We start from the raw sequence: 21,916 nt of genomic DNA, 5'->3' as shown, positions 1-21,916 counted from the left end.
GATGTTAGCTCAGGGCTAATCTTCCTCAAGCAAAAAAAAAAAGAAGATTGGCAATGGATGTTAGCTTAGGATCACTCTTCCTCACACACACACACACACAAAATTTTAATTTTGGTTAATTGTGTACTAATATTTAAAATACCATAAAGAATAATTTTTAACAATAAAATTATTTTAAAAATTAAATTTAAATTTATATATTTCTTTTTGTTGAGGAGTAAGAAGAACAAAGTTGGAAAAAATACATTCTAAAATTTCTAACTGTAAAATTTTCAATTTAAGAGTAATTATTTGAACACTTTTGAGGTCAGTGGTGACCGTGTTCGAGGGGTATTCCATTTCTTAAATTTCTATTGGAAGGCAGATGAGCAAAATGTCCAGCGAAGAAAATGACATGATACAAGGGATCATTGAAAGTGTCACTGGGCTCCTTTCGTGTGTCACTGTGATAAGCAGAGCTCCCCCCACCCGCCACTCAATCTTACAAACATTATATTTTTCTCTTTTAGGATCATTTTCAGTTTCAATTCTTTTACTTGACAACTACTTTCTGTTATTTTCTTGATCATCTCTACGTCCAGTCCGTCCTCGGAGGAACCTTAGCATTTGGAGAAGAAACAACTATGTATTGTTCAAAGATGATCAGCTAATAGGCATTCAGACGTTTTTATCCATTTTTCTGTGGTCGATATACAGCGCTCCGCCTTCTAAAAATGACCTACAAGACATCCTAGACTCAGAGCAGGATAAAACACTGCAAAATAGATGATACACATACCCTGCCTCCAGATAGAAAATGCATACAGATAGCATTGTTGAATTGAACTGAGATCAAAGAGCCTCTTATTTCCTATTTCTGATTCCAGCACTGAATAACTTAAAAAAAATGCTAACATTCTTTGACATAAAGTAATAAATATATATAATTGATAATAGTTAATTGGTAAATTTCACTGTTAAATAGTAGTGAATACATTCCAGTACTGGCTAAAACTACAAATGTTCTCTCAACTCCCCTATGGAATTTTTCCATCCAATCTATCCACAGAGGATAGCAGCAAGCACTTAAGAAATGTTAACCTCAAAAGTCTCATGCAGTAATCTGTAATCACGAAGTAAATAAATCTAAGAATTAATATTAACCTAAACAAATAAGTTGGTTTCTTGCCAACCCTCATACCACAAATCTTTCTGAAAAGGGGACTTCCCAATCATTTACTGCACCACCTCAGTTGTGATATAATGGGAAATTCTTCTGCTTTGATCTCTCCACAAACCCCAGCCTTCTCCTTTGATGGTTGGATAGACATGTAGATCAATGGATACAGACATATAGATCAATCCACATTTGTCTACTATTCTTGTCAAGCTCTATCTGCAAAATCTGATGCAAATTAGACAAATGTTTACATTTGGGAACCACAAAAGAAATGTCTCCAAGGAACTAAATACGTATAGACGCTCATGTGAATATTATTTGATCAAAAAGATAATCTTTAAATATATAACTAATAATGTCAATCACACAAGTACCATATAAGCAATACTTTAAGACCAACATTCTAGCATTATACCACTCAGCATCAAAATGAAGAGTGGTTGATTGTCACTGTCAAACTGTAGGAAATATTTCTATGGAGATAGTAGCATCTTTCATAAATACCAGTGCTCTTAAACCTGAATGGGTTCAAATCCCAGCTCTACCACTATTTAGCTCTGTAACTTTGAGGAAGTTATTTAGTTACTCTATGCTTCTCTTTCCTCAGCTGTAAAATATAGTCCATACCGCCATATAAGTTTATTATGACCATTTTTAAAAATACATACATACTCGGAACAACTCCAGCACATAATGAGAACTCAGCAAGTGTTAGCTATGATTCATATTATTTCCCATAAGTCAAGTTGTGGGCCTAAAGACAGTACTCTCTGTATTATCATTAACTAACCTTCAAAAGAATAGTTACATAATGAATGAAACTTAACAGTAAACTCTAAGAGTGACAGGAAGAAAAGAACAGCCCTCTAAGTTTTAAAATGTTTCAAAAACTGTTTTGGGTCCAAGAGTCACTTAAAAAAAAAACTGATTAGAGTTATTGATATTTTCTCCAGAAAAATCCACTTACACACAACATTTCCGAGCTTCATTCACAGTCTTCCTCAAGCCCACTCAGAGCCAGCAAACCTGAGCTGCAGAACATTCTAGGGCTTAAAATCCTTCAATTATCAAATTCTACTTCAATAAACTTTAAATCACTGTTTTCCCCTATCCTCCAAAGAAGTTTACAAACATGCATTTCATTGACAAATATTTTGTCTTGTGATATAGCTGTTGACATTTATATATTAATCTCATGGATTAAAACAGAAAGCATCAAATTGCTTTTCTTAAACCCACCAGTAATCTGCAGGAAAATTCCAAATTCGAGAACTATAGCTTCAAATCAGCTTCTGGAGTTCCCAGCCCAAATCAACAGGGAGCAGTGAATCCAAAAGCATGGGAACACTCTGCCTATCAGAGGTTCTGGACCAGCGGCCAATCAAACCCCTCTCTGCCACTCTGTCACAGAGTAGGTGATACTGTAGGAAAAGTCACTCTGAGTATAACTAAAACTTTGAGAGGAGAAAAGAGAGGGAGAAATGTAAGGATGCAACATTAAAACACAATCATAACAAACTTTCAGAACTTTCTGAGACTTCTTAACTTTATTAAGTAAAATGTAAAATTTTTCATCACTTTTTAAATCTAAAGTGGTTATTGCTCTGTCTTCAGTTCTTTCCCTTATCTATCTTTATGTTGCTTTCCTCTGTACCTCTTCCCTCTGTCTACCATGCTGACCACACCGCTTTTTAATAAAGTGACAGGAGTTTAAAATTTAAGCTATATGGGACCTTGATGCTTTCAGTGGAATAGTTCACCTTGCAGGCTCTGCACAGCAGCATGCTGTAACTATACAGATTTGATCTGTTTATTCAATCAAGTCAATGAAGCCTCTTTAGGCACACTAGCAAGATGAGGATGCCTATCAGTTACAAGTAGATGGCATTAGCTGTGTCATAACATTAGAAAGGAGCTTTAAAAAACGTAATGGAAAATCGCTAATGACAACCACTTTACTTCCAGTTTTGAAACTCCTGACTCACCCTATTTAAGAATCTGTTATAAGCATCATTTAAGAACAACCTTGCTTTATACACATGTTGAAGTTAACAAAATTTTAAATGCATCGAATTACATAGTACAATTTAAATGAATTGAAGACCCTGGTAACACACAGTCTCAAAACACTTTAAGCAATTAACTAGATTTTCATTTAAAGCCACTTTGAATAAGGATTTTATTGTGCTACAATCTCCTGCATTTCTTCCAGGTTTCTAATACTGCTTTTCTAAGAGATAAGTGGCTTGTCCAGAGTTGGAACTAAGAGACCCAGGCCTGATTGCCAAACAGTGACCATTCCTGCAAATTCCTCTCCCTAGGAAGACAAGTGTCCTGATCAAAGAAGAGAATAATTTGATTTTGCAAACAAAACTGAACACAGACACGCGAGCTCGCACACACGTTTGCACTGGCAGGCAGGAAGTTTGGAGGAGCCAGGGAAGAAGCGGGGAGCTGCAGTACCTTCTTGACCTTTCTGAGCTCGATCAGGTGCAGAACTCAGCGCTCTATGCTGCCAGACAGAGTCTTTTCCGAAACGGCAGCTCGGCGGGGGCAGCCATGCGCAGGTTCCTCGCTCTCCGCCTGCCCCCGCCCCTGCCCGCTCGCCCGCAACCAGCGACAGCAAAAGAGCGGAGCGCACGGGGGAGCCGCGCGGGACCGGCAGGTGGACGAGCAATCTGTGCTCCTCTGGAAGCAGAGGATAGCGAGGAGAGCCCACGAGAGGAATAAAGGGTCGGAAGGGAAAAATCCTCTGCAGCTAGCGCAACCGAAAACTGAAGTCGCTGGCAAGTGTTTCCCATAAGAGGGCAGGGCGGCCGGACCGGCAGCTGGTCGGGGGAAAGGGGTGGATCCGGCCGGAGCTGGGAGGCGCCCGATACGAAGTCTTTGGGGGAAAATTCCATCGCCCTTTCAACCACCACCACCTCCCCTCTCAAAGCGGAGAAGCCGAGCTCTGTACCTCCATGGACTCCGGGCTGCAGAATCGGGGGCGGCAGGCAGCGCAGCCGGGCTCCTTTGCCGGGCCTCGGCTTTTCTATAGGCGGCAGCGAGCGAGTCAGCTGGGGTTCCCCCGGGCGCCCTGAACCCGGGGAGTCCCAACCCCTAGCGAAAAGAAAAGTGAAAGAGAAAGAGCAACAGAGGCGAAGATAAACACCCCCAGCGGAGGCTGGGGGAGGGGCGGGCTGGCAGCGGCTCCTGACGACTGCCCCAGGTGTCGCACGCAGCTCCCTGCTCCTTGGCTGGGACGCCCGGCAGGTGTCCGCCACAGTCGGGACGCCCAGGGGCGCAGAACCTGGAGGGCGAGCGGGGGGTGGCCCAGGAGCAGGAGGGTGGTCCTCCTGCAGAGGAGGCGCGAGGAGATGGCCCGGAGTCCACCCCCCGCGATCACGGCTCCCAGCTTGACACGCCGGCTTCCCCAGCGAAGCCTGGGAACCGAGGCGCGGTGCGTGTCCAAGTCGCCCAGGGGAAAGGGAAAAATGTGTTGAATCGGGATGGGAGGCTACTTCAGACCAGCCCCTTGGCTCGCCGCGCAGGCTAGAAGAAGGAAGGCCTTGAAGTCTTACTAGAAAAAACATTGGAGGAAGACACCTGGGCGACTGCTTTGTCCCAGGCAATTGGCACGGAGGGTGAACTTGAAGGAATAAACGCGTCTGCGGATCTCTTTTCCAGTCTAGGGCGTAGTCGAGTGTAAACATTAAATGGGACCGTGTGAAACGTTATTGTAGTATTTTACAGTTGAAAGAAGGGACTGAGTTCTTTGAGGCTGAGTGATCTCCATGCCACACAGTCAGAAAAGGCCTCGTGCTCAGTTTTGGAAGCTCTGTGGAGAACCTGGCACACACGGGAATCGCTGCAAATCCCTAATGAAAGATGTTTCATTTTCAATTATGTCACAGAAAAATGATAAGACTCCCTTAAGCTTGGTAAAACATTTAACTGTGTTTTCTTTTCAGAGCATATATGTTAAAAATAAAATAGAAAGATATTAGAAGTGATTTAAATATTAAATGTGCATAAAGTTCCTCTTAAAATCTTCCTATTTTTATGAAAAAGTTGAGCTCTAGATAGTCACTATGGACAAAACAAAATAAGTGAGCTATCAAAGTGTAAAAACACTTTTTTACAACCATTCAAAATGTAACCATCACAGGAAATTATATTTAAAGAAATGAAGCAATCATTTTTTCTGTCCAAGACAATGTCGTGTTGAATTTTCTCATGATAATGCCAATGGTTTCAAATACGGTCAGACTTAGTCATAGCGATATGCTGAAGCTTTGGTTTACAGAATGAACATGCGTTGTGAAAGCAAGCCAGCAGCTGGATTGGATTCTGTTGCAAAAGAGATAGCAACCACAAAAGGGATAAAGCGTATGCATATGTGAATATAGAGATTAGGAAGGGAGAAGTGGATCTGTGACTCCAGCCCCAACTTTAGACTGCTGCAGAGCTTCTTGGACTCCTGCAAAGTGAACTCCTCCCATGCCTTCTTCAGCCTCCTTGTCAGTGCTGTGTGCCCTGCAGCACTGGGCTGAAGTAGCTGGCCAGAGAGTAAGGCACCTCACTGGCCACACTCAGCACCAACTAGAAGAGCCAGATATGGCTTCTGCCAGAGGACACATTATCACATCCCTGGTGCACTGGGGCTCCCCAGGAGCACTAGAGGAAGTTGTTCTTAGCTGAGGCTCCCCAGCCTTGTGGGCTCCACTTGTCCCCAGAACTGGCAGGCCTCAATGTCTGACAGCACCCTTTTAACATGTGGCCACCACAGAGTGTTCTGAGCTACTGGGAGAGGTTTTCACAACACTATGAAACTCAAGGGAATTTTCTTCATAGAGCTGAGCTTTAAAGTACAGTCTGACTACATAAAAATAATAAAATTGGTCTACAAATATTGGTCAAGCTTCTTTTTTTTTTTTTTTTGAGGAAGATTAGCCCTGAGCTAACTACTACCAGTCCTCCTCTTTTTTGCTGAGGAAGCCTGGCCCTGAGCTAACATCTGTGCCCATCTCCCTCTACTTTATATGTGGGACGCCTTCCACAGCATGGCGTGCCAAGCGGTGCCATGTCCGCACCTGGGATCCGAACCAGTGAACCCCAGGCCGCCGAGAAGTAGAACATGCGAACTTAAATGCTGCGCCACCGGGCCGGCCCCCCATCAAGCTTCTAATATATGTAAGTTCTGGAACAAGATGGGCTGAATTATATGATATATAAAGCATTTAGGCAGATTGGAGAGATAAAATAACATAACCAACAATACAATGAAATTAAAAATGATCGAAGTCATGATAGGCTTTGCTCTACTTCTTGTTTCCCAAATATGTAGGTCAAATTTATTTTCTTAATTACAGAAAAAAGAGATTTTTGAGTTATTTATGTAAGTGCCTACAAGTCAATGAAGGTGGGTTTTCAGCATAGTTTGTTTTTGTTGCCCTGTGCTCAAACAGAAAAGTCTAATATATGCTGCTTGTATTTTCAGTTGCCACAGGCTGTTTGGCAAGATATTGAAAATTACTCATACCAATGAACAAATAAACTCCACCGCATAAATTAAAAACAAAGACCAAGATTCATGAAATAATTTGAAACTGCCCTAAGATAAGTAATGAACTTATAACATGGAAAGCAGTAAAAATTAACTAAACCTCGCAGAAGTGACTGTAATGATCTTTCTTTGAATTCAAAGAATTAACAATAAAATCATAGTTTAATAAATGTTTAATATCTGATTTTTCATTCCAAAGACAATGTTTGCCAAGTGGGCAGTTGTCTGTAAAATAAATTACTGATAAATGTTTTCTATAGCTTTTGAGGCTACATGGAAGAAGTTAAAAGTCAGCTTATCTGATTTAGCGTTCAAAGTCCATGACTGTGACCTTATTTATGGTCCTCCTGGGAACAAACCACAGGCCAAGAACAGGTTGATCTTCTGGTCTTTGAAAAAACACGGCCCAGGACCCCTGGAGTTTCCATTTTGGTTAAAATGTTCCTGAAATGCAACCTTGCCTAAAGGTTGCTCCCCACCTCTGTTGTTTTGGTGATCCTAACAATAGAGGAAATACTTTTCTTCTTAAAGATTACTTAAGTTTTCAAGAGCTTCTTAAATTGCTGCTTTTTCAGAGGTACAGTAATACTAGCTAATATATCTATAGTTCCTACAGTGTGTCCCTAAGTACTTGCTAAGTGCAAATGTTAACTCATTAAATTTTCACAGCAGTGCTATGAGATATGACTATAATTATCTCCATTTTACAAATGGAGAAACCAAGACCCAGAGAAATTACCCGACTTGCCTAAGGTCACATGTAACTGAGTGGCCCAGCAAGAATTGAACTCGGGTAGTCTGGCTTGAGTGCACACACTACCCTCTACCTCCTCTAAACTGATAACCACTTTCCATTAAACTGATAACCACTTTTCTAAAACAAAGGGCTCATGAGGAAAGGGTTCCTAAGAAAGAAGCCATTGACTGTATCTGTCAGTCCAGTTTCGTTTGCCACCACCAGGGAGGAAACTCATTAGTTCCCTTGAATTTCTGTTTCCTGAGCTTATTGTGTTTCTGTAGGGAAACTGTCATGGGCATTGTAGTCCTGCTACAAACATAGGTTATTTGAATAAAGTGACTGACAAAGGCTGGCAGAGCACGGCAGCAGGTTAGAAACAGCATAACTAGTAGCTGACAGATTCTGGCCAGTTCCTATTAGAGATGGGTGATTTTGTTTGAACTGCAGTGTCAGAGGGTACCCATGGCAAAGGAGGAGGAAGGACACCTAGTTTCAAGCTGGAGATGAATTAAAAACAGTTAAATAATAATATACTTAGTTTTTAATGTATTTAAAAGTATATGGAACCTTCAATGTTTTGGTACTTAGGAGCAAAGGAGAAGGAGTTTAAATAGAACCAAGAGATAATTTAAGGTGCTAACAATACTATTCTGAAGAGTCTTTTAAGGGTGACCTTACTGATCAAAATCTAGTTCAAAAAAACACTAACTACCTTACTTAGATTTATAATGAAAGTACATCATCAATGTACACAATATGAATTGTGTTGGCATTTATTTCAATAACTGTAAAAAGGGATTTTACTTTTCGTCACATATACTTGCTGACATATGGAAAATAACACATTTCTTGAATTCCATAGTTTAAATTTACGCATTTTTTACAACATGTAATAGCTTTAACAAAAAGGTGCGAGCCAAAGTCAATACCAATAAAATGTCTATCTCAACAAAGTTAAACTGACACTGATTTTGATTTTGACCCTGTGGTTGGAAACAGGCCCTCAATAGATGTTTGTTCAATTCTTGCTGAAAAATAATTTTACCTGTCATTTTATAGTTTTAAATTCTTGCTAGAATCAAAATCTGATGACTTACAGATATTTGTCTATGTATATATGTGTATACATGTACATATATGCATACATATTACACACATATGTGTATGTGCATAGTAGCTCTTTGTAAGTTTCATGAAATAATTTGATAATTTACAAAACTTAATTCTGTGGTTTGTGTGTATACTTAATCCTACAATCACTTTTTATTGTTTTTAACTAAACTTTCTTCCAAATGTTTATCAAAATCAATTTTCAGAAGCACTCTGACATGTATCAACCAAACCAATAGAAGGCTCATAATCATTGGTTAAAGTATCACTCGTTTTGTTATTATGGTAATTGTTGTGTGGGAAATTACCTTGATGAAATGGTAGCCTCCAATTACTACTCTGGAAGTATCATAACAAAAAAGCTTACACACCAAATTAAGATATCCAAACAACATGGTTTATTGAGTCAATCTAAAACTCACAATAAGAAGCAAAGGAAAAGAGACAGGGTACCAGATTAGCACACTTAGGGTAGGGTACAAGTGGGAGAGGGACCTCCCTACCCAAATCCTGAGTTATACAGTGTTTGTACAACTTCTTTCCCTGTCTCTCTCTCTCTCTCTTTCTCTGCTACATCATCCTTCTCTGATGATGGTGGGATGATGAAGAGCAAAGTTGAGGTTTGAATAAGGATGGGAGTGCACAGATGGAAGTTACCTAGGGCCAAAATACCTGCTTGCTGTATCAGAGACACAGGAGCTAACACACATCCTGTGACTTTTGCTCATATCTCAATAACTACTAGCTCATTTACTATGATTAACACTTCATAGGAGCTATAACGATCTCATTGTTTTCTCGTTCTTTATAGAAGAATTTAATATTCTTTAATAATGCATATTATAGTAATTCTTTGTGATATTCTTTTATTTATTTGTGACTAATATGCTTTGAGATTCTATTATGTTAATAAGTGTTTGTCCTGCATCAAGGGTGATGTCCTCAACCAAAGGCCCTCCTGACCTATAGGATCATGACAGCTCTTCTTCTGAAGCTGCATCCTTCACATCTATGCCATTGCATCTTGGATCTCAATGACTCCCTGAAATGAAGCCAAATTTGCTATATTCCTATGGGATATACATATATAATCTTAAATGTTTTGGTACTTCGTAGAGGGGGAGAAGGAGTTTAAATACAACCAAGAGAGGATTTCATGCACTAGCAATACTATTCTGAACAGTCTTTTAAGATTGACCTTATAGATCAAAATCTAGTTCAAAAACACATTAATTACTTTATTTAGATTTATGAGAGTTTATTTTATATATATCTATATAAACATATATATAATACAATATGAAAGCATAATATATATATATTCATTGACCTGCTCCTGGAGGCTATCTTCTACTCATGCTTTATATTTCGTGTATGGCTATGTCCTAGATATAAACAAGAATAGTGTTTAACAGCTTTGCAAAGTGTGTTCTGACAATTTTCCAAATTAAACAAGCAGCTTTTAAATAAAGCATGGATTAAAGAAGAAACCACAGAGGAAATTATAAGATACTTTGAACTGGAAGATAATGAAAACAAAATATATGAAAATTTGAAGGATGAAGCTAGCATATTTCTTAGAGAAAAATTTATAGTTATCAATATTATATTACAAATAAAAAAGGTTGAAAACAATAGTATAAGCTTCCACCACAAGAAACTAAAAAAAAAAAAAAAAAGAGGAAAATACAAAGTTGAGAGAAGGAAGGAAACAATAAAGATAAAGATAAGAGCTGAAATGGAAGATAAAATCAATGAAAACAAGTTATTTATTTGAAAATATCAATAAAATTGGTGACTCTCTAGCTAAATTGATCAAGAACAAAGAGAAAATACAAAATTACCAATATCAACATTGAAAGAGGAGAAATCACTACATACACTATGGACATAAAAGAAAAATTAAAAAATATATTAAAAACAACTTATAGCAATAAATTTAACAACTTAAAGGGTCAAATTCTTTGAAAGCCACAAGTTACAAAGGCTGACACACACAATAGAATGTTTAAATTATATCTATTATAGAAATTTAATTCCTAATTAAAATCCTTTCCACAAAGAAAAGTCTAAGCCCAAATGGCTTCATTGGCAAATTCTATTAAACAATTAAGGAAAAATAATGTCAATCTTTTTTTTGAGGAAGATCAGCCCTGAGCTAACATCCACCACCAATCCTCCTCTTTTTTGCTGAGGAAGATTGGTCCAAAGCTAACATCCATGTCCATCTTCCTCCATTTTTTATATGTGGGACACCTGCCACAGCATGGCTTGATGAGCAGTGGGTAGGTCCACACCTGGGATCTGAACCAGTGAACCCTGGGCCACCGAAGCAGACCATGTGAACTTAACTGCTATGCCACCAGGTCAGCCTCTAAAATAATGCTGATCTTACACAAACTCTTTAACAAAATATAGGAAGAAGAAACACCTCTCAATTTATTTTATGAAGCCAGAATTATCCTTTCAAAACCGTAGATGTTACATGAAAAGAAATCTACAGAGGAATATCTTTTTTGAACATAGCACAAAATTTCTCAACAAAATATTAGCAAATCTAATCCAATGTATAAAAAGCATAATACATGTGGAGCAAACAGTATTATTCATGTAATGCAAAGTTGATTTAACATCTGAAAGCCAATCAATGTATTTCTGCATATTAATTGAATAAAGGAGAAAAAGCATTCAACGAAATTCAACATTCAGCCATGATAAAACCCCTTAGCAACTAGAAATAGAAGGAAATTCCCTCAAACTGGTAGAGGGCATCTACAAAAAGTCACAGCTACTAACTGATTTTATCGCGAAAGATGAAGCCTTTATACCTAAAATCAGATACAAGCAAAGATATCTCCTCTATTCAACTGATTCTGGAGAGCCTAGGCAGTGCAATAAGACAAGAAAAAGAAAAAGAAATCATAAAGATTGGAAAGAAATAAGTAAGCTGCGTGATTTGCAGACAATAGGTTCCTGAGGAACACATCAAAAAAATTCCTAGAACTATAATTGAATTTAGCAGAGTCACAGGATATAAGATAAATATATATAGATAAATTATATTTTCATAAACAGCAATGAATAATCAGAAACTAAAATTTTTTTAAATGTAATTTACAAAAATACCCAATATAAAATACTTAAGCGTAAATTTAATAGTATGTACTCTGAAAGCTACAGAATATTTCTGAGAGAAGTAGAAGACGGTCTATCTAAGGGGCTGGGAAACTATGGCCTGCAGCTTTTGGTCTGTTTTTATTTTTAGAATACATCCACGCCCATTTGTTTGCATGTGGCTAAGCCTGCTTTTGCAGTTGGGAAGTTGCAACAGAGACCATATAATTTAGCAAAGCTTAAAATGTTTACTACCTTGCCCTTTATGGAAGAAGTCTATCAACCCTTCATCTAAGTGGTTGGAGACATACCATGCCCATGAATTGGGAGATTCAATGTTGTTAAGATATTGTTTCTCCCCAAACGTATCTATAGATTCAATGTAATCCTAGCAGGATTTCTTATACAATTTGATGAACTGATTCTAAATTGATATGCAAACACAGGGGAACTAGAAAAGGCAAAACACTTTTGAAAAAGAACAATGTTGGAGGATCTATACAGATATCAAGACTTACTATAAAGCTATAAAGGCCAAAGCAATGTGGTGATGGCATAAAGATAGCCATACAAATCAATGGAACACAATAAAGAGTCCCGAAAAAATCCACAGATTTTTCCCACAGGTCAATTAGATTTGACAATTGTGTCAAGGCAACAGAATGAAAAGATAATCTTTTCAACAAATGATATAGGAACAAGTGGGCTTTTTAGTTGAAAAAGATTATTTTCAATTTCCAAACACATCATTCATAAAAATTAACACAAAATAGTTCACAGAGCTAAATGTAAAAGTTAAAAATGTAAACCTTCTAGAAGAAGCCATAGGAGAAGTCTTTGCAGTCTTGAGGGAGCTAAAGATTTCTTGGACATAACACAAAAATTACTATGAAACAAAAGTGATGTAATTGGATTTCATCAAAATATAAACCGTTTTTCTTTTTTTATGGTTCAAATGACTACCAACGTACTAAAAGCTCTGGAGAATCCTGCAATAAAAATATCCTATTTAATATTGTTTGACTTATTTTTCAAATTTATTGGACGAAGAACCATTTTGCAGTAGAACACCAATTAATCTTTTACAGAATTTGTATTCCAGAAAACACATTTGCGAAGTGCTGTTAAAGACGTGTTGCTTTCTTCTGGAATAAAGTTCATTATCAATGTTAATTGAGGGAGAAGAGCCATAATAGTCAAATAATTATTTTTGTCACAGAATATGCTCCATGTCTGATTCCCTTACATTTTAGTATGATGTTTTTTAATGTTTGGGAGTTATTTATTATATTCCAAAATATCCCCAATAAGAACCCATCAAAAACCAACATTGCCCCAGTGTAAGACAGAGTTGTCAATAAAGGATGTATTAATTAAACAAACCACACAAGTAGCCACTCTCATGTAGTTGAAACAACAAAGTAAATTTTAGGTAGGCGTCATATGATACCTATTGGGCTTCTTGTCCAATATAGCACACAGAAAATATGCTATATTCCAAGAAAGCATTTCAAAATTTACTATTGATTTCATAAAGTCAGAAATTCATACAAACATTAAATGCCCATTTCCTTGAAAATATGTCTTTCAAAGGGAAAAGTTGGCATTTTTGTTCTATTGGAAATATGAATCCGAAATGAGGTTGGGGCCAGCCTGGTGGCGCAGTGGTTAAGTTCGCAGTTCCACTTGTCCGTGGCCCAGGGTTCGCCAGTTCGGATCCCGGGGGCGGACATGGCACTGCTTGGCATGCCATGCTGTGGTAGGCGTCCCACATATAAAGTAGAGGAAGATGGGCATGGATGTTAGCTCGGGGCCAGGCTTCCTCAGCAAAAAAAGAGGAGGACTGGCAGCAGTTAGCTTAGGGCTAATCTTCCTCAAAAAAAAAAAAAAACAGAAATGAGGTTATAAAGCAGGCAAAGGAAAATCTTATGTTTGCAAAGTCAACTTTTATGTTCAAAATAGTGAAAATATCTCATATGTGGAAGATAACAAATACATGGATAAAGACAACAGATTAGTGGTTACCCGAGGGGAAGGGGTTGTGGGGTGGGCGAAAGAGATAAAGGGGCGTATATGGATGATGATAGATAAAAATTAGACTACTGGGGATGAGCACAAAAAAGTGTATTCGGGAACTGATAAACAATAATGTACATTCGAAATTACACAATGTTATAAACCATTATAATCTCAATAAAGTTACTTGAAAAACAATAGTGAAAATAGAAGTGTTGTAAATAGTTATACATGGTGTTTGAAGGTAGTTTCATCCATACGTGAATAACTAATTATGGATATGTAAATTGTGTTGGAAACCTTCCTGCTTCATTTGCTTGTCTCACCCCCAAAATACATATCTTCCCTTTAAAAATCTACATTTGTTTGCATTTATACCTAAGCTTAGTTTGGAAAATCTGAGATTTGTGGATTCAAAATAGGCTTGGTGGACCTAAAACTGGTATTATCAAATTACCCTTTCACTAGCATTTATTAATTGTTAATTCTGCACTCAGAATTGACTACATGGCGCAGATTATACTGAAGCAGTGTAAGGTATAGTCCCTCCTTTCAAAAGGGAGAATGTAAGACATAATTGCTACCATTGAGAAGGTTACAGTGCTTTGTGGTTGATTTTGTAGGTTCATATAACTGTAAATAGTGGTCTGCAGGCAACCCCATATAAAAACTTTGCTAGAACTTTCTATTACAATTACTTTGAGGTAAGGCTACAATATCATTTTAATTGGCTAGCTTTTTTTCTATGATTGCTTAGTGGGAATTTTCATGCCAGATATGTGCTAATTCTTGTGCACTCAAGAACTGAGAGAAAAGGAATCCTGGAATCTATTTAAGCAAGGACTATTAGTCATACTAACTTATCCCACAGTTGTAGACCCACTGAGATAAGATATTGCTTTATAATGGCAGCATGATGTACTCTGGAAGATATAAAACTGTGAAACACTCTAATGTGGGCTTCCTTTGAAATATGTCTGGCCTAAGTAGGCGCTTCGTTCATTTGGAAACCAAAGATTAGAGATAAACTTGTCCTCAATCACACGGAAATGAAGTAGTGAATTCAATATTTGAACCCATCTCTATTATCAAAGCTTCATCTTCCCTAATATATTGCAAGCTCATCGAGGATTGGCCCATATATGATTAAAAATTAGTCTGTCACTCAGTACCCACCCTGTGGCAGGCATACCCTTGTGGCTTAATAGGCATCCTCTTTAATCCTAAAACTAAATTCAACAAGGTAGGGATTATTATCTCCAATTTACATATGGCAAAACTGGGGTTCAAAGAGATTAAGTAATGTGCCAAAGGATGTATAGGTAGAGAAATAAAACATAACCATTTCCTTAAGTCCACCTGTGTTTCAATAAAACACATACAGATTTACGTGTACTTTTTTGGAGACTGAATCAATAAACAACCATAGGGGAAAAAAACCCCAGCCAATTAAAATGGTCTTGTGATATTAGTTCAAAGTAATTGTGAAATGAGCATTTTTTTCTGGGAACCTAGGGAGATTTCAGTTTTATAGCGGAGCCACCTGATTTTTTGTGTAGTCTGAATTCAATAGTCTTTAATATGTCGAGGAAAAAAATCGTGTCTGCTCCTAAAGTTTCAACAAAAAGAGTCTCAAAATAAGCAGTAAAAAGTATATTTTATTTGATAGCTTTTTGAATTAATATAGAGAGAAACAGTCCATAAAATGTGATTTTGACTGGAAAGGAAAAGAAAAGATCAAACACCAACTTTACATACTGGCTGGCAATCGCAGCTGGACCTTACAGTAATTGCCTATAAAATCAGATACCAACTCTTTAGGCTGTTATTTAAAAAGCCCCCCATTGGCTGATCTATTGAGTTTCATCTCTTTATAATCTTGTATAATTGTATTTATCCTAAAGAACACATCGTTTTCCTGCCTCTTGCTCTTGTCCCTTCAAGTGTGCCTCCGTAGCTCCTTTCCGGGTTAGTATTTGACACATAAGCCTCTTTCAAAGCCCATCTCAAGAGATTTCTCCTTAAGGAGCCTTTTCATATTCAACTCATGTTCTTCTTCCTTTTGAAATAATTCCTTTGCCCTTGAACACACTTGTTTGTGTATTGCCGTGTATTGCCATGTATTTGTTCTCAAACTGTTTGGTGTGTGCATAATTGCTTACTGAGATGGTGGTACCAGCTTGGCAATAGTCAGCCTCCCAGAAATCAGATCAATAATTGTCTCAGAGCTGGGACAGACTGAAGAGAATACAGGGTATTTGCTTGTTTAATGATCTCTACCTTGTGGTGCTAGTTTTAGGATTAGAGATGAGTGCCTGTCACATGGTAGACAGTAAGTATACACTAGGGAACACGGGGCTTCAGAGAGAGAAAGAGACACTTTGGTTTAAATACTGGATTCACCATTTCATTTCTGTGTGACCCTGGACAAGTCCATTTTCATCGGCAGTTTCCATGTTTATCAAATGATGACAAGCATACCATAATTTCCAAGTGTTGTAAGAATTACTTTAAGATACTTTACACAATAAAGTTTGCATTGGTGTGAACAAGTTGAGTCAGGCTGTGACCAGCAGAGGTGAGCTGTTTGGATGTCAGGAAGCCTTAGCATATTAAATTCAACAAATTTAATAACGCCTAGGCTTCTGGTATATGATTTGAATGTTTAACAGTATGAGGATTATATAATATCTTGTGTCTTGCTTCTCAATAGCCCAATCAAGTAACTATGCTATTTTATCAAGACACTCTTTTCCCTGGAGAGTGCATGAACAGGCACCACCACCAAGGCCTTTCTTCTCTCTGCTTCCGTCATCCAGCAACCTTCCCTGATTCACACTTTCTTTCTCTCTGATGGTATGTTTGTAATTGAATATAGCTCTGGTCTGGTAAGCCTCTCCCGGACTCTCTCTCTCTCCCCCTCTCCCTCTCTCTCCCCCATCCTAATTGAATTGAATACAGAAATACATAAAGGACATAAAAATCACCTGTAATCTTAGCACTAAAAGATAATAAATGTAACACCAGTCTTTTCCTTTGTAGTAATTATACTATATAGAGAGGATCTTTTTGAAATTTATTTTTAAATTAGATTTTTCAGAGTATAAAAATAATATATACCTTTGGCACTTATATTAACATCCTGTATCATTTGACGTCTTTCAAAATCCAAATTTAATGAGCGTGCAGTACAATACTTTAAACCGTCTTCTTTAGTTGGACGTTTAGAAATATTACAATTTTTCAATATTGTATAATGAACATCATAGTAATCAAATTTAAACATGCATATTTTTGCACCTATTTGGCTATTTGTAGGATAATAGTTAACAACCACAAGACTATTCATTTAAATTACTAACTTTGTTTTTAGAAATTTACCACCCCTCATTTACCACCACTCATGGCATACGGGAGCATCCATCTCCCTGTACCACACCAATACTCAGAAATACAAGACATTCTAATTCATTGAATTAGAAATTGTTGGGGTTTTTTTCATGATGGGTAATCATACCATCTGCATATAATCATAAACCTGTACACTTTCCAAAACTATATTTCTTAACACTTTCTTAATACTTACTGAATTGGCTACAATTCCAGAATAATTTTAAATAAATATTAATGCCTTGCTTCTTGATTTTATTGGGAATGATTCTGATATTTTAACCTTAAACGTAATTTTGGCTGCTGGTTAGAAAAATATTCCTTAGCATATGAAAGAAGTAAGTATATTCTCATTTAATGAGTTATTTTATTATAGAAGAGTTTTAAGGTTATTAAATTCCATTAAGGTACAACTGAGATTACCTCATAGTTGAACTTCTTTTGCTTATTTAAATTATATGTTATAATATATTTTCTTCTTTGGCATATTTAAATCGTAAATTATATATTCTAAGATTAGACTATGATGTTAGGTTTATTCTTTTGCAAATCTGATGAATTCAATAGTTAATTTGATTTTAGAGATCTGCATTCACACTCATAAATTATATTGATATCTTTATTCATTTTCTCCTTTGATTTATATATATTTAGATATCATATTTGTATACTGCATTATTTGGAGTATAAATCTTTAGTAGTGTTTTATCCTTACCGATATTTTGTCTGTTATGAATACAAAAAAGATTCTTCTCTTCTCCAAAGTAAGTTAACTTGAATTTTAACTTTCTTGATATTATTGGAATAGATAAACAGTTCAAATATTTGAATCAGAAAAACCTGGTTTCAAATTCCATCCATGTGATCTTTAGTAAGCAACTTCCTTCAGGCTTGATCTCCTCTTCTGCAGTCTGGGAAATAATGCTAACCCGACATGTTAGTCTACTAGTAAGTGATGGGATATGTGCAGATCAGCCCAGGGTCCACAAACAGGTCGGGCTCCATAAGTATGTGGGAAATGTTCCTATCACTTGCTTTCTCCCTCAGCACTATCTGTATTTTTAAAATTGTATTTCTGATCTCTGTTTTTCATGTTTATTGTTCTCTCATCATTTCCTTCACATCAATATTTTATTCCTTATTTTAAGAGAACTGGACGTTTTTCTTCAGCACGCAGGTGCAATTTTCTGCATCAAGCTTTTCTGCAGGCCATTCTGTGGTGGTTATCCTATTGGCCAGTTGTCCTTCCACCCAGCTTCCATTTATTCTTAGCCTCTTATTTTTGTGTATTTTGCATCTGGTTGTCTCCTTTTCCGTCTGTTCTCCATATCTGACTGATACTCGCGTTTCTTAGGAACAGTTACTCAAGTCCTTCTGTGGAAGCCAAACAGTTGTCGAAAAGTTTCCCTTGCTTTCTTTGATAAATTATTTTTCAAGAGATTTAATTTTCACTGGATTTTCAGAATAAAATGCTCCTCTTTCTCTTATGCTACAGTATTTTTTTCTTGAGGAAATATATGATGATTTTCATCTCTTTTTAAAATTTTTGAGTGCTTAATACATAAAAGAACATATGTAAAGTATATAATATACAATGAAATAGGACATCACCTGGACTATTGAAGCTTCCTGGAAGCCATCTTTGATTACTTCCCTTTGTGCCCCATTTTTTTTTAATACATCTCAGACCTTCCTTCTAGCATCGTTTTCCTTCTTGCTAAAGTATGTGCTTCTGATGTTCCTCCATGGAGAGTCTGTTGTGGTAGACAGGTTATTACATGGAAATGTCTTTAATTTGGCTTTCTTTGAAAGATGTCTTTTCTGGGTATGATTCTAGGTTGGAAGAAACTTTCAACATGTTGAAGATGTTATTCTGGGGCCTTGTGGCTTCCGTTGAGAAATCTTTTGAGAAGTCAAATGTTAGTCTAGTTATCATTCCTTTGTTCACTATCCATCTCTTCTCTCTGCTTTTTCTAAACACCTGCTATTTTATTTGGTGCTCTGCAGTTTTAAATTTTGTACCTCCATATGATAATTTATCTTATTTGGGATTTGTTGCTATTTCTCAGTATGAGTTTGTTAGTTCTCATGAAATTCTCAGCCATTGCAATTTAAATATTGACTCTCTTCAGTCTATTATTTTTTCCAGAACTTTGATTAGATGTATATTGGACTAGCTCTTTCTATTATCCATGTTTCTTAACCTCTCTTTTGTATTTTTCCATCACTTTGTCCCTGTGAGCACTGGTTGTATGATTTCTTAATTTGCATCTTCTGGTTCATTAGTTCTCTCTTAAACTGATATTTTGTAAACTTAGCTTTAGTTTTACTAACTACATCTTTCATTTTTCTAAAAGTTAAATTTTGGGTTTTTTCCCAAATATACCTGCTCATCTTTGATAGATGCTTGATCCTTACTTATGTTTTTTATTCCATATTTTATTTATATGAATTTATTAGTCATTTTATGTTGCTAATAATTCCAATATTTGTCTGTTTCTGCTATCTATTAGTCCTACTGTCTCTCATTCATAATTTCTTGTTTTATTTATGTGTTTTATGATCCTTGATTCTGAGCATATATTTTTTAAAATTCTGTGGGAATTCTTAGAGGCCTCTAAAAATTGGTGAGGATGTGTTCACCAACAAAGAATCTGCCTACCTATTCTATGTCTCAGAAAGCTACATGCCCAGATCTTACTTAAACTAAAATTCTTTAAATACAAATAATAAAATTCAAGTCTGACGCCCATTAAAGAGCAGGCCTGTGGACAAAAATATTTTGGGAAAACTATTGCTTCTCCCTTTACACAAAGCCAATCCTAGCCAGGGAGTCTCCTGTTTCATCCCTTCCCTCATTTAGGTCTTTCTAAGTCTAGGCTGTACACAAGGATCTCCAATCTAATTGCTCACTATACAGTGGCCCTAAGCTTGTTTTGCCCAAGCACAGTTTTGCACAGCACTCTCTTAAGCACAGTCATTAAAACCAAAGTTCTAAGCTACCAGAGATCATATTTCTCTGGGTCAGTGGGCAGTTTCAGCATTCAATTACCTCCTATACTTGTGCTCTTGCTTGATTCCTGGCTTTAGAGAATTTCCATCCATTCTTTTAGATCCCATTCATTTATGTGATTGCTATTTTTTTAATTTTCTTCAGAATTTGAATGATTTTTCCTTGCACAATTATTCAGAATTTCCTAGAACTTGTAATGTTGCTTGAAACCAATGACCTCTTATGAAGGTTTTAACATTGGCAGTGTGTTCACCATTACGCAAAGAGAAATGCCCAGGTGGTTCCTTTTAGTTCCAGCTTGGTCAGGAGTTGAGTTTTCCTTTCATGCCTTCATTCTCACCTAAGATACTTCTACACTCAGATGTGCATACAAAATCTAGGATTGTTGCGAAGGGAGTTGGACGCAGACAACAGATTACAAGGAGGATCTACGCAGATTGACTGCTCAGTGTTGAGTTTCTATCTGATGATATCGTCTCATGTACCCCTTACCTCCTGGCCAGGCCCCTCCTTTCAGTTCTGTCTGCCTTCTCCTTCCCCACTCCCAATTAGATTTAGTTTCTGCAAGCAAGAATAAAAATACTATGCGAAGATACATGATAATCTTTCTGTGCCAATGGCTCCTCTGGGTCACTATTTTTGCTTTTGTGCTGTCCCATCATAGTGTCCCATCACAGAGATAGGAAGGGAAAATGTCCCTTTAGAGTGCCACTGAGAGAGGAAAGGAAGGGGGAAATGCATGGAAAACATGAAGATAAATTCTTCAAGATTTTAGACAAGTGCTTAGATTTCTCTAAGGATATTGTTGCTTTCCCTCTGGGTGGGTAGGTGGTTGTCATTTTCTTGGATCTCGTACCAATGATCTCACGCCAAGGATACTAGCTTGTTCTGGTCCATTACTATTGTTTTCCACTTTCTTGTGCCTAAGTGTGCAGATTCCTTTCAGTCCTACAGAGTGTCTTCTGCCTCCTCTATTTGAGGTGATCACTTTACTGCAATTATGCAGTCCCTGCCCCACCGGATCCACAGGAGTGTTGTTGCCTAAACAGCTACTGCACTAGCGGCTGGTTCTGTTCCAGCACTTTGTCGTTATCCTTTGCTATTCCATGAAGTCAGAGTTTAGAGGAACAATACTGCTCAATAAACATCATGTGCTTGAAGCCTGCGGTAAATTCATGTCACACAGCTGCGAAAGCAGTCAAACATGCTGTTAAGTCCACTTCTTTAGTCAGATCTGAAGCTTACCTAGTAATTATGATTCGACTCATGGATTTTTTTAAGTTACTGCTTAAATCAACTCTTCAACCAGAACCCAATTATCACAAATGATTCCCAAACTAATACAAATGAGAAAAGCTGGTATAACAAGTTTTCTTTTTGACCCCTGAATATGCATCTGTAATGCTGGCTTAGGTTGATTCTCTCTCTCTTTCTCTCTTTCTTCCTCCTCCCATCTCTTTCTTTTTCCCTCTCCAAGTTCTGCACAACGTTCAAAAGGGAAATGAGAAACACCATAGTTTTAAAAGATCTATTTTGTTCATATTGAGAAAACAATTGCTAGACAGGCACAGTGTGGAAGCTTCAGAAACTGACAATAGGCTTAAATGGGGAAAAAAGAAAGGTCCAGGAGATTATATCTTTTGCCTTTTATAAGTTTTATTAAATGAAAATTCATATGTAAATCATGTAATTAGTTTGATTGTATGGGTTTTAAAAAGTATTAAAAACAGGTTACCAATGCTGTTAATAATTTCCTGGGACTGTACCGTCTTTTAATTCTCTGGGTAATCTGAAAAACAGAAAAAATAGTTTCTTGGAGGCCGGCTC

General features: G+C 37.1%; 1 protein-coding gene across 17 annotated transcripts in view; it reads right to left on the bottom strand.

Moving 5' to 3' along the window:
• IL15 (interleukin 15) overlaps positions 1-21,916 on the bottom strand; it is a 124,747-nt gene that overhangs the window by 78,017 nt on the left and 24,814 nt on the right. For 5 of the 17 annotated variants that reach the window (XR_006888019.1, XR_006888018.1, XR_006888020.1 and 2 more), the window contains exon 1: positions 3,623-6,045. The exons of 1 other annotated variant lie outside the window; for it this stretch is intronic. Coding sequence is in view for 5 of the 16 variants with exons in the window: in XM_046657195.1 (XP_046513151.1) it covers positions 3,667-4,854 (1,188 nt within the window). In the remaining 11 variants the exon portion in view is untranslated. Of the gene's footprint in view, positions 1-2,270; positions 2,614-3,622; positions 6,046-21,916 lie in introns of those variants that run through there. 11 more of the 17 variants (XR_006888022.1, XR_006888021.1, XR_006888023.1 and 8 more) reach the window with 7 other exon arrangements.

This window comes from Equus quagga, chromosome 3 (assembly GCF_021613505.1).
Source record: "Equus quagga isolate Etosha38 chromosome 3, UCLA_HA_Equagga_1.0, whole genome shotgun sequence".
In the NCBI taxonomy this organism is placed as follows: Eukaryota; Metazoa; Chordata; class Mammalia; order Perissodactyla; family Equidae; genus Equus; species Equus quagga.
Note: the sequence above shows the minus strand (reverse complement) of the source record. Positions and strands in the feature narration are given on the sequence as shown.